This window comes from Rhinolophus hipposideros (genome assembly GCF_964194185.1).
Source record: "Rhinolophus hipposideros genome assembly, chromosome: 6".
NCBI classification, from domain to species: Eukaryota; Metazoa; Chordata; class Mammalia; order Chiroptera; family Rhinolophidae; genus Rhinolophus; species Rhinolophus hipposideros.
Genome location: NC_138052.1, coordinates 10,124,944 through 10,139,620, shown reverse-complemented (window position 1 = coordinate 10,139,620; position 14,677 = coordinate 10,124,944). Strand labels below are relative to the sequence as shown.

The window sequence follows — 14,677 nt, the reverse complement described above, 5'->3', positions numbered from 1 at the left end:
CAGCGAATACTTGCCGTACAAAGGGGGTTAAACTTGTTCTGCAGAGTTCTGGAGAGCAGATCCAGGCCTGATGTGGGTATTGTGGGTATGTCAGGGACAGGGGGTGGTTAGAGGAAGGCAGGGGGTTAATACAGAGCAGAGCAGCCCAGAAGTGGTGAGTTGCCCAAACTTGAGGTGTTCAAGCAGATGCTGGATAGATAGTCTGTGGGTCAGCCATGCTCTCAAGCTCTGAGATTGGGCATTGGAGGCTAGTCTGCATTCAGCTCCTAACAGCGGGGCCTCAGGGCACCTGATGTGTGGCTCTCCCAGCCTGCCCTTGGGCCACCCTCTCAGGGCCTCTGGTGGCTGCCCTACTGGGCCTTTGGGGAAAGGGGCTGTGTTAGGGAGGGCACAGAAGACTCTTTCTGCAAGGTTTCCTTTAAGCCCCTGAATCTGCAGACTTGGAAGCAGCGCTGTATACCAGCTGTAGAGAAAAACCTCTGACCATGTTTAGGTAGTGGGAGGGGAAGAAGGAAACGGACAACAACTAATAGTTCTGTAGTACTTTCTCATTTGGTTGTGTGGTTTCCTAGAAGTGCATTTCAAGATCAAGGTCAAGATCAAAGAAAATGTTTACCCCCACACTGTTTTCTTCCCCTTGACCCAAATCTAGTCTAGGCTGTCAGAGAGAACTGTCTGAAACTCACATTTGGCCATGTCACTGCTGAAAAGCTCTCAGTGCCGCCCCGCTGCCCTCGGGATAATGATAGATTGCGATGCAGCCGCTCTTGTCAGCCTCGTCTCCCCACTGCTCCTGGGCATGTCACACTCTGCTCCCAAATTGTTCTCTGAATGGGTGAAGCTCATCCCTTTTGTCCTGGGCTCCCTACCCCAGGACACCTTGACAGCCTGACAAACTCCTATTTATCCTTCAAAACCCAACTTCTGTTAAGCTTCCCCAGCCTGTCTCCCTCATTCCCATGCTCTCCACTATACAATGTCTTTTGTCCACACTTCTATGATTTTGCTTATGCATGACTTTGTAATCGCTCTTTTGCATGTCTGTCTGCTGCCTGACTCAGAGTTGTGACTGGGTCTTCCACCGCTCAAAGGTTCCTAATACAGATTCCCAGCACACGTGCACTGAGTGGCTGATTGTGAACTTGGCCACCATGGAGCCAATACCAGGCATCTCTTAAGAGGAGTACATGTAGAAACTGGGGCAAGGACCAATCTAACTGCCCAGCTCCCATTAGGAGCTACAGCACCAGCCACTTATATTAATCACCTCATCTATGCCAGGCACATGCCACTCATTCCACACACATCCTCCTTTTCAACTTTGTAATAACATGGGGAGAAAGAGCGATGCCTTTAGCTAGGGAAGGGACTTCCCTGGGTCCCATGACTGCCCCCAGGGAGTCAGCACTGGAATCCAGGCCCTGGGACTGCAAGGCCATTCCCCCCCTCCCCCCCTCCCTCCCGCCACCCACACACACAGCCTGCCTCTTTCACACCCTGCCTCCCCCATCTCCAGGTTTGGCTGTTTGTTGGCACCACCCTCTCGCCACCCACCACCCATCCTTGGGACATGGAGAAGAGCTGGTGCTATGACTGCACTGATCCTCCTGGCCCTGCGTCCTTCAGTGTCTAACCCGCAACCTCCAGGGAAAGGAAATCCCACATGAAGGCCTGCATTTCAGCTCCTGTTGACAAACACTTTCCTTGTCGTTCTTGACTAGCTCTAAACATGGCAGAATTACTAGAAGAATGGAGAGCTGTTAGCTCTACGTTCCAGGCAGCCGTGTGTGACACTGGTCGTGGGGAGCCCTGAGTACAATACTGGGGTTCAGTAGGTTAGGTAAGAATCTCACAGGCTAAGGAAGGTGGTTGGATCCAGGCCCCTCACCTCCCCCTTCCTAGTGTCCCTGCGGAGTGGAAATATTAGAGGAAAAAAACAAGACATTTTGCAAGCAAGTGTGGTATGTGTGTAATCATCCAAACTCTGACTTGTGACATTAACTGCCTGATCTCACCAAAACACGGAAAGCAATGACTAATGAAGTATACTTGAAGAACAAACAACTTGCTATGAGGAGATGACTTCGTTAGCAGCCGTTGTTAAGGCTGCGAAGGTGTGAGTAAGACTCCTTCGGCTCAGTTATTCAGGAGCCCTCTCTGCCCTCTGCGGGTAATAGCGGCCGCACCTTTGTAGCTAACACTGACATTTGCTTAGCACACTAGCAGGGTCAGGATTTTACACGACCTTACTCTCTCAGGCGGAGAAACGGAAGCCCAGAGTCACACACTACTCGTGGTCAGGGTGAGACTCTGGGTCCTCAGACTTCGGTCCTTTGGAGACATAAAGACACCAAAGTGAGCCAGCCTGCCCTAAAATAGAACAGAGGCAAACATTCTCAACTCGCAGGAAAACTACCCAAAGGATGGCATTTTCTCAGTTGTTTTTAAACTTTCTCTCATAAGCTTTTCAACCATTTTGCTCAGCCCACTAGATTCATTTTTAATACTATATCTGATAACTGGGCTTGGGTTATTTTCTTCCTGCTGAAATAGTTTCTTGAAAACCTGTATGAGTCATTCTGTTTTGTGAAGCAGACACCTGCCCTACTAAAGCACTGTCACATTTCCTAATGGAAATACTCTTCCTCATTCTGCTGGTAGAATTAAAGGACCAGCATTTCATGGTGTTTCTCCAACAACACCTTGACTTCCAGGAACTCCGCTACCCAGTCTCATTGGGAAAATGGTGGTTCTAATGGAAAGACCTTGATAAAAGTTCTTCCTCGTGTGGGTGCTGTATGCATTGAGTGTTGGCTGGGCTGGGAGAGGGCTCAGCTACAAGGGCACCCCAGGTGGGGACGGAGTGAGTAGAAATCCCTATTTGTGTGTCCCTGGAGCTCAGTGGGGGATCCCGAGCTTTGTGAGAGCAGATAGCCTTGTTCTCTGCAGCCTAGGGCCTGGCACACAGTAGACGCTTTACAAGAGCTTGTTGGTCTGCGTAGTGAGTGGGCGTCAGTTTCTGCCGCCTGACAGTGGTAAGCCAAAGCTACATGCCTCAGACAGAAATGGAGAGTTCAGTGGGTGCTGGGGGCTTTGACTCAGGAAATGTTAACGTGTTTAGGGTCTGTGTGTGTCTGTCTTTGTGCCCTGAATGTGAGGCAGTGGCGAGGGCAACGTGGGGGACCAGGAAGGCAAGGGGTCCAGGGGTGGGGCAAGCAGGCAGCAGAAGCATGAGCCCATCTGGCTGAAGTGATTCTGGGCTAGGAGAGCTCCGCCCTCCCTCCTTTTGGGGACTGGGGGACCAGAAAAGCAGGTGATGTGGTCATGTTTGGAGGGTCTGTATGTCTTGTTGACTTCGGACTTTTACCCAGCTCATGTGACCATCTGGTTGCTGGCTGCTGGCAGATCTGTGAAAGCCATGGGGAGCGAGCCCAGCCCTTGGAGCCAGATGGCCTGGGTCCTGATCCCAGCTCTGCCATCTCCTAGCGGAGCCTGACTGTGGGGAAGGTACTTGATCTTTTTGCCTCATTTTCCTGTTCTGTAAAATAGGGGTAAGAGTGACCTCTAGGTCATTCTAAATAGGGGTCACTCTAAAATAGGGATAAGTGTGAGGATTAAGTGATCTGGTACCTGAAAGGAGCTTAGAACAGAGCCGGGCATGTGTTATGTGGAAATGCTGGTCGTTCTTGCATACTAAGTCTGTGTCTTGCACCCTAAGGTACTCGCTCATATTGCCATATGCTCATGGCTTTCCTTCCATCCACATCAGGTCTTGACTAACAAGAGTCACCTCTGGGTTGAGGAGAACGTCTGGCGAATGGAGATATATCTGTCCCTGGGAGTGCTGGCTCTTGGCACGCTATCCCTGCTGGCTGTCACCTCGCTGCCATCCATTGCAAACTCGCTCAGCTGGAGGGAGTTCAGTTTCGTTCAGGTAAAGTAGGTCTGTCTCCATTAGTGAGCCTCAGCGTGGCCCTGGCCTCGCCCCCCATGTGCAGGCACCTTCCCCACTGCAAACTGCCTCGGCTTTGATAATCGGTGTAACAGGAGCACTCAGTCACATGCCAGGGGCTTCTGAACCATGAGGGCCCATCCACGTCTCCTGATAAAGGGGCTGCCTGAGACAAGCTCATTCTCCGGACATCTGGGGAAGCCAGACATACGCATGTGAAACAATTAGGCAACAGAACACTGAACCCTGGGGTAAACAGTGTCAGTTTCTACAGTTCTTGAGCTTCCTGAACAAAATCCCATGATGTGCAGTCATTGGGCATTTCACTGGTCTAATTGGGAATAAGCGAACCAGTAAGTGAACCTAGCTGACCACCCAGCACCCTCTTCTCAACCCAGCCCTGTTGGTCCCTTAACCTTTTGATTCCGGCAGGGCAGATGGGAAGTGAGCATTGGGATCACCGTATATAGGGGATGAAACACAGCATTGCCCAGAGGACACCATTCCTGTGAACAATCCAGAGAAAAGGAGGTCTGTAGTCAAATGAATCTTGAGTAAAGATTTGCATCTCCCTAAGAGATTCACAACGCTCTTTGGCACATCAAAAATTCTAGTAACGTCTACAATAACAAACCTTGTTAACCAAACTTATTTGTGCATTAGCACTCTTCCCCTGCCCCCTTTTTCCCCAGATAACAGCTGTCTACACTGCACAGAACACACACTGAGAAACGCTACTAGTGACAAAAGGTTCTTTATGCATTTATTCATTCAATAACTATTTATTGAGACTTCCTGCATGCCAGGCATCGTGCTAGGCCTGGGATGTGACAGGGAACAAGCCAGGCATAGCCACGTTTCAATGGTAAGGACAACTGAGGCAGAGACCTGGTTTACACTGCTTTGTCGCACCTGCCACTGTTCCCCATACCGCGCACATGGTCGGCTCCCCAGTGTTGACAGATTAACTCACATCCCCTCCCATGGCTGGGCGCTGACTAATACTGGATTCTGCCACCGCTGTTGTGTCAGGGCAGAGAACAGCTATCGTATCCACCCCCATGTCAACAACAAGCTGTTGCAAATCTCTGTGTATTGAGGACACAGTACAGGATTCAGAGGGGTGCTGATGGTGCAGTGCTCTTATGTAACACAAAGTAATCGCTCTGATTGGGAATGCTTAGATACCTCAGGATAAGACAGAGCTGTTTTTTTTTGTTTTCATTTTTTTTTAAGTATGTCTGTTTCTGAATCTCACTGCCTGCGCACATCTCGGAAGGTCCCTGGAGGAGTGCTCAGGGCTGACACATGACGGCATTAAAGGGCAAAAAAAAAGAATTTTATGTCTTGGCCACTAATCCTCATGTGTCGCACACCCAAATCTAGGATTTTCCTGTTCCTGCCTGGAGTATCCCAGGGTGCATGGTTTATCCACAATTAAAACAGACTGCAGGTTGCTCCCCTCGCCAGAAATCTGCTCCCTTAAGCAGCCGCAGATTACAAGCCGGGCTCGGGCTGCCTGGAAAAGCTAGAGGATTTGGTTTTGTTAGCCAAGCTGACTGGGACCTGTGCAGCCACACTCTCTGCTTTACATAGTGAAAGAGTCGAAAGACAACTAGAAAGTCCTCCTGCTACTGCCAAGAGGAAGGGGCTTGGAAGGCTGAGAGATGAGGAGAAAGGCAGGATTTTACTTGTGGAAATCAAGTGCCCACATTCTGTCCACAAAAACAGGTGCTCCCTCTCCGGGAAGTGCAAACAGGAGGAGGCACGGTGAGCGCCAGGGAGCCATCCGGGTGCTGTCGCTGTGGGTAGGTCACACCTACTTCCGGAGCCTCTTGTAAAATGGAGTAAGTGCCCTGCAAGGATGCTGTGAGGCCCTGGGAGAGACTATGTGTGAAACAAGGATAGAAAGCATTTTGCTATTATTCTTAGAGCATGTGGCCACATTTCCATTATCCCCGACTATGCTACCCATCAGCCATTTCTGAGTTCAGTAGGAGGCAGCGAGAGAGGAGAGAGGCCCAGGGACTCGGACCCTGGGCATGAGAATGGTCCACGTCAGCGTGTGCAAACTGGGTTGACACTCACAGATGGGTCATGAAATCAATTTAGTGGGTCACAGCCAGCTTTTTCCTTTTTTTAAAAAGAAGGGCGCAGCTCAGTGGCCTGTGTGGGGATCGAACCAGCAACTTTGGTGTTAGTAGCAATGCGCTCTAACCAACTGAGCTAACCGGCCGCTCACAGCCAGCTTTTTCAAACATGAATGGAATAGAAGGGCAAAGAAAACGTCAGAATGCTTTCCGTGTTGTAAGGATAGATATTTTTTCAGTCGTGTTGATTTAGTAGTTATATATACATATGTGGTATGCCTGGTTGTGTCCTGGGCCCTAATGTAAAATGTGGTTCTTACTATGAGCCACCATCAAAAAAGTTTTCTTGGAGAAATACACATACACAGGCCCGTCCCCGACCTATGGACTCAGATGCCCGGGGATGGAAGTCAGTTTTGGGCAGCCGCTCAGGTGACTCTCAGGTGTGCATGACGCAGTGTGTGGCAGCCTCTGGGGAGGGGCCCTGGGTTTGGAGCCAGCAGACCCAGGTTTCAGTCCCAAGACCTCCACTTTCTAGCCCTTCAGACAATTTTTGAGCCTCTCAGAGCATCTTATGTCCTCATTTATGTCTGTCCACTTGCGGTGGTCATCAGGAGGATTTGAGTTGTACATGCACCCAACAGTGGCTGTCTGATGTCTGAGCTAAGCTGCAGGCATCCCTCTAAACTTAGCACTGCCAGTGAGGGGCACCCTAGGCCCCATTTCCTTCCCCTGCCCCACGTGACCGCAGCAGGTCAACAGGAGGATTGCAGACTGTCTACGGAGAGGCCATGGTTCTCAGTGGGTCTGGCCTGACCCCTGGGTCTTTAATGATATGACAGCTAAAGGTGTGTTGATTCCATAGAGGTGACTTGTGCTTCCTTTATCCTTTTGTTCTCAGTGCTGTTTTCATAGTTTTTAATTTGGGTTTTTGTTTGCTTGGGTGGTGGTATTACTGTTTTGGCTTGGTTTTTTGGCTGTGGTAACTGCTCCTAATTAATCCAATGAAACAGCATTAGACTGCAAAATACCCAGATCAGTGCAGCTTACCTGGACAGAGAAATTAGGATTCAGATCTTAGCACCTTGGTGCTGCCCCAAAGTCAGAGGGCCTTCCTGAGACCTTGCCTGCTCCAGTCACCGGCCTGAAATAACGACAGACCAGCTCTGACCCAGGGTCCCGAGCATCCATGCCACAGTAATTGGGCACCAGGAGGAGCTACCTGAGGACCTGGCTGCTTCTTTTCTGCTAACAAGCTTATAAATAATAAAAATGGCCCTCGCTTGGGGCAGGGTGGTTATTAATCGCCCCATAACAATGCCTCCCTTGCTTTGGGCCTCCTTTAGCTGTTCTGGGATTTTTAAATTGTTCCCAAGGAGAGTTTTTGAAAACAAACTTGCTGGAATCCTCCAGGCTCCCACTGGGATTGGAAAGTCACAAGGCGCTTTGTTACTGGCTGGCCCGTGGCTGGCAGTGCTCTCTGTGAACCACTGCCCCAGGCTGGGGCTTCCTGCCATCTGTCACCATGGCATTTCGGGGTGGCAAAAGGATAAGGATGTATGAACCAGTTGAGTGTCTCCATACTCCCAGTGTATGTTCTGCATGCCCAGCGCAATCCATCACTCGCCAAATTAGGGGCTGGGGACGGTGGCTCCAGGGCATGTCACTGAAGGAGACACTAAGGCCTCACTAGGGCCACCAGGGCTAGGCCCCTATGCCCGGTGGGTTCTCACTGCTGCAGCGTCTGGGAAGCCCCACGATGCACAGTGTGGGAGCATCGAGGCCCTTGTGGGTCTTTGTCAAAGGAACAGACAGGTCCAGGTTCACGCCAGCAAATGGCCCGGACAGTGGGGCCATGACGACTCCTCACCTTGAAGCTAGACGTGCTTGGATGATGAGAGCCTCCTAAATTAGTGGTTCATAGTCTTGGCTGCACATTCGCCATTGCTGAACTTCTAGAAGCTACCGATGTCTGAGCCCTAACCAATTCAATCTGCATTTCTGGCACTGCAGCTTGGGCATTAATAGTTTCCCAAGCTCCTCGGGTGATTTTAACGTGTAGCCAGATTTGCAAACCACAGTCTCAGACTGATAAACTCTCAGGGACAAAAGGCACTTCCCAGCCATTTCAGCAAACCCCCATGAATCCAGGCCAGTAGGCTGAGCAAGGGTTTGCAGCTGGGCAGCTGGCCGGGAGCATCAGGATGGTTGGCAGGCTTGTTCATATTTCTGATGGTCAGTGCTGGGACCTTCTCCCCGCCGCTTAATTTTTTTCATTGTGGCAGAATGCACATAACAAAATTTACCATCTTAACCATTTCTAATTATACAGTTCAGTGGCATTAAGTGAAATCATATTGTGCAACCATCACCACCGTCTATCTCTAGATCTCTTTTCATCTTGCAAAACTGAAACCGTGTCCATTAAATAACTCCCCATTCCCCCTCCCCCTGCCCCTGGCAGCCACCATTCTATTTTCTGTCTCTATTGTTTTGACTACACAGTTGCCTCATAAAAGTGGAATCGTTTGTCTTTTTGTGACTGGCTTATTTCACTTAGCATAATGTCTTCAAGGTTCATCCACGTTGTAGCACTGGCAGAATTTCTGTACTTTTTAAGGCTTAATAACAGTCCGTTGTATATATACGCCACATTTTCCTAACCCATTCATCCGTCAGTGGACACCTGGGTTGCTTCCACACTTTAGCTATTGTGAATAATGGTGCTATGAACATGGGTGTATACATCTCTCCAATAGATCTCTCTATATTCTAGATATTAACCCCTTATCAGATGTGTGTTTGTAAATGGTTTTTTCAGTGCTGGGGACCTTTTTAACCCCAGTCTTCTTCAATGTCAATAGATCAGAACTTGGAAAGTGTTGGTGTGGTTCAGAACTTGCTAGATTTCGAGTTCTTGATAGACGTGTCTGAAAGTGACAAGGATTTGGTTCTATGGGATTCACAGTCAAGGAGGCCTCCGTTTGGGGGCTGGCCATATTAATACGACATGAGAAGCAAGTGGGTAGTGGTACAACCAACCATGGCCTCTCGCAGTGGGCTGTGTCGAGCCAGGATGTTGTGAAGAACGGGATAAAAGGTTCCTTGACATGGTCACAAGCCAAGAACCTCCGGAGGTGGCTAAGAAGGGTAGACTGGAGATCTTTGGCAGCTAGTATTTTCACTGGGGTCAAAAATACAGTACTTGGGAACCTGTCTATGAACGTATAGTGGATAGTCATTAGAAAATGTTTATTATTGTTTTAAATAAAAGCATTACAAGCAATTCTTCCAAACCGTGTTTTTCCACTGACTGAGGTTCACTATCCTAGTGATTGTACTAGAGTGGATACCAACAGAGCAGCCCCCACACCAGGGAGGAGTGAGAATGAGGCATGGTGCAAAATCAGACCCACTTAGAAAAGTGTCTGAGAGGAGTGCAAACAAGACAGTGTCTTTTAGCCAAGCCTCTGTATTGATGCTGACAAGGTGGGCTGCAAGGAAATCCAGGAAGCCCCATGGCAGCTTCTCTGTGGAAAGCTCCAAACCAACCTATAAAGAACACGCTGAGGTACCGCCATGCTGCCACATTTCAGTGAAACCCTTGCATTGAGTCCTTGGAGAAGATGCGCGTGTTCTGTTCATTGCTTGATGGGTCACTGCTTTTTCATTTCCTGTGTAATAAAATAGGTTTCTTTTGCCCCCAAATCTCTCAGTGGTGCCTCGGTGTTTACAGAATCCATCAGACCTGCCCTTCGTCCCCCACAAGCCCTAACCCTCGGTCCCCTCTGCTCTCCATCTAGGGGCTGGAGAATGTTCCATCTGTAGAGCACTGCCCCTGCATCTCTGATTTTAGCTTTTGGAATCACTTCTCACTGAGGCTGATTACGCAACTTGCCCGGGGTCACAGTGCCTGTCGAGACCACCACCACCGGTAGTATCTAGAGGGCTTCATTTGTAGTCCACAAGAGACGTGACACGCAAAAGCCTCCCCAAGGCTGGAGTTAGCGAGCAGCTCTTTGCAGCTATTCTCACGTACACTTCGCAGAGAGCCATCTGTGTATGGGGCACCTGACAAGGAGCTCACCTTAGCTGGACGTGACCTGTACGTGGCTTAAGGGTGGGGCGCTCCGTTGTTAGATGACCTGGACTGTTTCTGTCTGGATTTGCGATGCTCTTGATCTCCCCATGGTCATCAACCTCCTTCCGGGCAGGAGAGCAGTCCTGGGGGGCTTTCCACCCGGTGCTCATGACTCGGTGTGTGGGCGGGTGGGAAGGGCCCAGCACCCTCAGAGCATCTGCACGGCGTCCTAGGCTTTACGTACAGTGTCAGTCACCCAGCCTGCAGGCCTGGTAAGCCACCTGCACTATCGATGCCAAATCCACCTCAAGTACATTGTGTACTTTGTGTTTATCTTTGAATCAACTTAAAATTCATTCACTTTTGTATCTGGCCTTAGGCCAAGTATAATCTGTGAAATTTACGATTTGGCTATGCTAGCAGACACTTGTTCCTTTAATATACATTGAAACACACAAACCCAGTAAAATGTTTTTAAACTTCTTTGAATATTTAAAGTCCTCTGGCAGCCACCAAAGGCACAAATAACAGTTATTTTATCGAATCCTCACAAATCAATTAATCCTTCTACATCTTCAGGGTAGAAGCATTATTCCTGGTTTTCAGTTGGGGAAACTGAGGTTCAGAGAGTTTAGGTAGTGATAAGATCATGCGGAGGGTGGATAATAGGACTGGGATTTGAACCCAGAGCCCTGATGGCTAGAGCCACACTCCTTCCTTCCCCTCTGCCAGGCAAGCAGAGGAGCCACTGGTGGAATCAGGTGTCCCTCATCCCTGGGCCCTCACTCCAGCCTTCTTTTCTCCCACAGTCCTCTCTGGGTTTTGTGGCCCTGGTGCTGAGCACTCTGCACACGCTCACCTACGGCTGGACCCGCGCCTTCGAGGAGAGCCGCTACAAGTTCTACCTGCCTCCCACCTTCACGCTCACGTTGCTGGTGCCCTGCGTCGTCATCCTGGCCAAAAGTCTGTTCCTCCTGCCCTGCTTACGCCGCAGACTCGCCAAGATCCGGAGGGGCTGGGAGAAGGACAGTGCTGTCAAGTTCACACTGCCAACGGACCACACCCAGAAGACGAGCCACGTGTAAGGAGCCTGCCACACCTGGCTCCGGAAACCAGATGCAGGGCCCTGAAAACCAGACGCAGGGCCCTGAGCCTGTCAGGGATTCTTTTCTTGCTCGTGCAGCACGGTGTAATGGGCACAAATTGGTGGTTTAAAGTCCAAATTCCCGGGACGCAAATGTATTCAATAATATTCAGAACGACACACATGTGATATATATGTTCATATATATTTCATATATATAACAGGATTTGCAATTATACTTATTTAGCTAAAATGTTGAGTCCCTGAGATTTCAACGTGTAGATTTAAAAGCAAGTGCCAGATGTTAGAACAGCAACTCACACTATTGTGGCATTTGCAGAGATAAGGCAGAGAGGGGCTTGTATCTTGGTGGAGTCGACCCACTTGTGCCGCCCACTCCCCTTTTGCCACCTTGCCAAGGCTTTTGCAGAGCTGGGGTTCTAAGGTGGCATGGCCGACAGCAGCTCTGCCTGGAGCCCAGCCTTGCCAGGCGGCACCAGGCTGAAGAGTCACCAGGGAGCAGGAGGTGCGGCTCCTCCCTTGCTCTTCCAACCTTCAGTGGGAGCGAGGAGGTGCGGGGAGCCTGGTGTCTGTGCCCTGCGGGTTCTTTGCCAGGTTGGGGGAGTGGGGTGGGCCGGGAGGGAGTTCGGGGCTGAAGCTGCTCCCCCCAGTCCTCCCTAAGCTGGGGAGATTTTTTCCTTAGTCAGAAGTCAGCACTGACGCTGCAAATTGATCCTCCTGTGGGAGTGTGAAGTCACCTCCTCCCAGAGCCACTAATGAACCCTGTCTTGAGAACAAGTGTCATTTCTTTCCCTCCTTTAAGTTGGTGATGACCGTTCTTTCGACCGCTGTGCCTTCTCACATTTTAGATCATTAGTTTGAATGTCTCCAGGAAGGCCTAGAGCAGACCCTCCAACAGTCCAGGGGGAGGGGAACACAGGGCAGAGCTCGCAGAATAACAGCCGAGCCCTTCTGGGGACCCGGCCCGGGACCGATCGTCTTCATGAAACTGGTCCTGTGGAAAAACACTGGGGATCTCTTCGGATATCCCCTGCTGCTGCTGGGCAGAGAACCCGCCTTCTGAGCACCCAGAAAACCACACTGGCTCCAAGTTCCTCTTATTGGAGGGTCAAATTTCAAAATAGCTAGGAGGGTCTTTTTCCATCAAAGCTACAAACTTGAAATGCTGTTGCCCAAAGCGTAAGAGGCTGGACCACAGCCAGGGCCACAGGACGTGTGCCCTTGAATCATCTGCCATCCCTCACTGATTCATACTGAAACTGTTTTCACTTCCCCTGTGGACACAGTTAGTTGTTCTCCTCCAAGCGCTCCACCCGCCCACCAGCTTCTGGCAGAATCAGGGTAATATGTCATCTCCACACACAAAAAGCACCTTTGAACACAAAGGGGGTGATGGAAAACATCAGTGAGACGCACACTGAACTCTACTCTGAACGGGAGATGTGGGTCCCACTCATTTCCTAGGTCTTCTGGGTCAGAGATCCTCTTAGGATGGAACAGAGTCTAGCCGGCAAAGGCTAAGCAGATAGTGCTACGGGGAGAGGCTGCCCCTGCCTCCCCAGGGAGGCTTCATGAGCTCATGTCTGTGGAGCACATTAGGGTCCTTTCGTGAAAAAGGAGGGGAAAAAGAAGCCAAGGGTAAGACTGTCTCATTAGGCCAGTGACCGATGGAAGGAAGGCAGCGCAGCAAAAGCAATCGCTTCCTGCAGGTGTTTTCCGTCTGTGCTTTGAGGCTGGGCGGCAGAAGCCTGTCTCTATTGGCTCTGATGGAGCAGCAGCCATGGCGCTCAGAGAGGCTTTCTGCAAAGGAGGCAGGCAAAGCAGAGCTTTTGGCACTTGCTTGGCAAAAGAAGGGCCCAGCAGTTTCCTGCTAATAGGCAGCAGGGAGAACGCGGGCAGCTGGAAACCACCCAGGTTCGCCAGCCCTAGTCAGTACTGGCTGCCTTCCCTTCTCCCAGCCTCCCCGGGCCTGGGGTGGTTCTTTACACCAAAGATGTTGACACGGGGCAAAGTCCAGTGTGCTGTCTCCCCTTCCCTGCCTACCTCCTGCTGCAGGTGCTCCTCAGAAGGGAAAGAATGCCAAGGTGGGTGGCAGGAAGGAGCAGGTGCAACCGGGGACCTGCCAACTGGATAACCAACTCCTGAAAGGCAGGATGGGCTGTGGGCTTGGCCTTCATCTTGTGTCTGCTGCTGCTCTTCCTACCTCACCAGGCAGCTGGCAACAGCATCCACAAGAGAGCGGGTCACTCACTTAGAGCCTGGGAAATTCTGTGTGCCTCTGGGTACGAAAGTGCCTGAACCAGCGTACTCTGGGAATCCTCAATACCACAATCAGAGGTGGACATTTAAAATGTATGCCATTGAAAGAGTCTGTGTGTTTTGACACTATAGAGCTTATCTAAGAAGCAGCGAAAATAAACACCTAACCGTCTGTGAATTTCAGGCTTTTACGAGTATTCCTGTCGTGTCCATCACCTGCCCACTGATTCGTTCATTGGCTCAATGAGCCTTCTGACTGGAGCTTGCTCTGAGTTAGGCAATGTGCAAGGTTAGTGTGGAATGATCTGGGCTAGAGCTCACCTCTGCAGAAGGGCAGACATGCAGACCTACAGCTACAGGCCGGTAAGGAAACCTGCGAGATCCAGGTGACAAGAGCAGGGGGACACGAATGGAGCATCAAGGCCCGCAGAGGGGCGGGGAAAGCTTCCTGGAGGGAGCAGTGTCTGCACTGTAGTTTACAGGCTGCAGCCTTGCATGTAGGTTAGAGAACCAGTGTTTCTAGAACTATAATGTGCATGAGAGTTGCATAGGGATCTTGTTCACATACGGGTTTTGGTTCGTTGGTCTGGGATAAGGTTTGAGGTTATGCATTTCTAATAAGCTCCCAGGTGTCACGGATGGTGTTGGTCCTCAGACACTGAGTAACGAGGGCTTAAATGTTCCCTTTGTGTCTGCTGGCCTATAGTCTACAGCCCATAAGCCGGTGCACACAGATCTCTACCCACACAGATCATCTTCCCCTCATGCCCTTGCTGTCCTGGCAAGCCATGCCTCTGCACGGCCCATGTAGGTCCATCACCCCTGCTCTTTTAGGAAGGAAACACTCCACCAGAGCCAAGACCATGTGTACTGTGCTCCATGCAGGATGCCCTTGGTGGTCCCACACATCTGCCCCAGGTCCATCAGGAAAACAGTAACTCTCTTCAGAGACCACCCACCTGTCATGCAGTCCAGCGTTTCCAATGACGCAACAGAACTGTCTTCCTGTGCAGGGAGGAGGAAAAGAAACCTATGTGCAGAAAGCAGTCTAATGGCTAAAAAACCCACTTCTTGAGAACAATAACCAAAAATTGGCCTTGATGTTTTGAGTCCATGATAACGGTTTTCCAAAGAAAGAACCATGGCCAGAAAACAACTTCATCACAAATAGTTACCAACATGGAAATAAA

At 50.3% G+C, this 14,677-nt stretch overlaps 1 protein-coding gene across 4 annotated transcripts in view; it reads left to right on the top strand.

Annotated features, from left to right (window-relative positions):
- Nucleotides 1–13,663, top strand: part of STEAP3 (STEAP3 metalloreductase) — a 41,438-nt gene extending 27,775 nt beyond the window's left edge. For 3 of the 4 annotated variants that reach the window (XM_081051573.1, XM_081051574.1, XM_081051572.1), the window contains 2 exons: nucleotides 3,770–3,934; nucleotides 10,933–13,663. In XM_081051573.1, coding sequence (XP_080907699.1) covers nucleotides 3,770–3,934; nucleotides 10,933–11,208 — 441 coding nt within the window. In that variant the 3' untranslated portion in view covers nucleotides 11,209–13,663. Of the gene's footprint in view, nucleotides 1–3,769; nucleotides 3,935–5,683; nucleotides 5,761–10,932 lie in introns of all 4 variants that reach the window. The other variant, XM_081051575.1, reaches the window with a different exon arrangement.
- The last annotated feature ends 1,014 nt before the right edge of the window (nucleotides 13,664–14,677 follow it).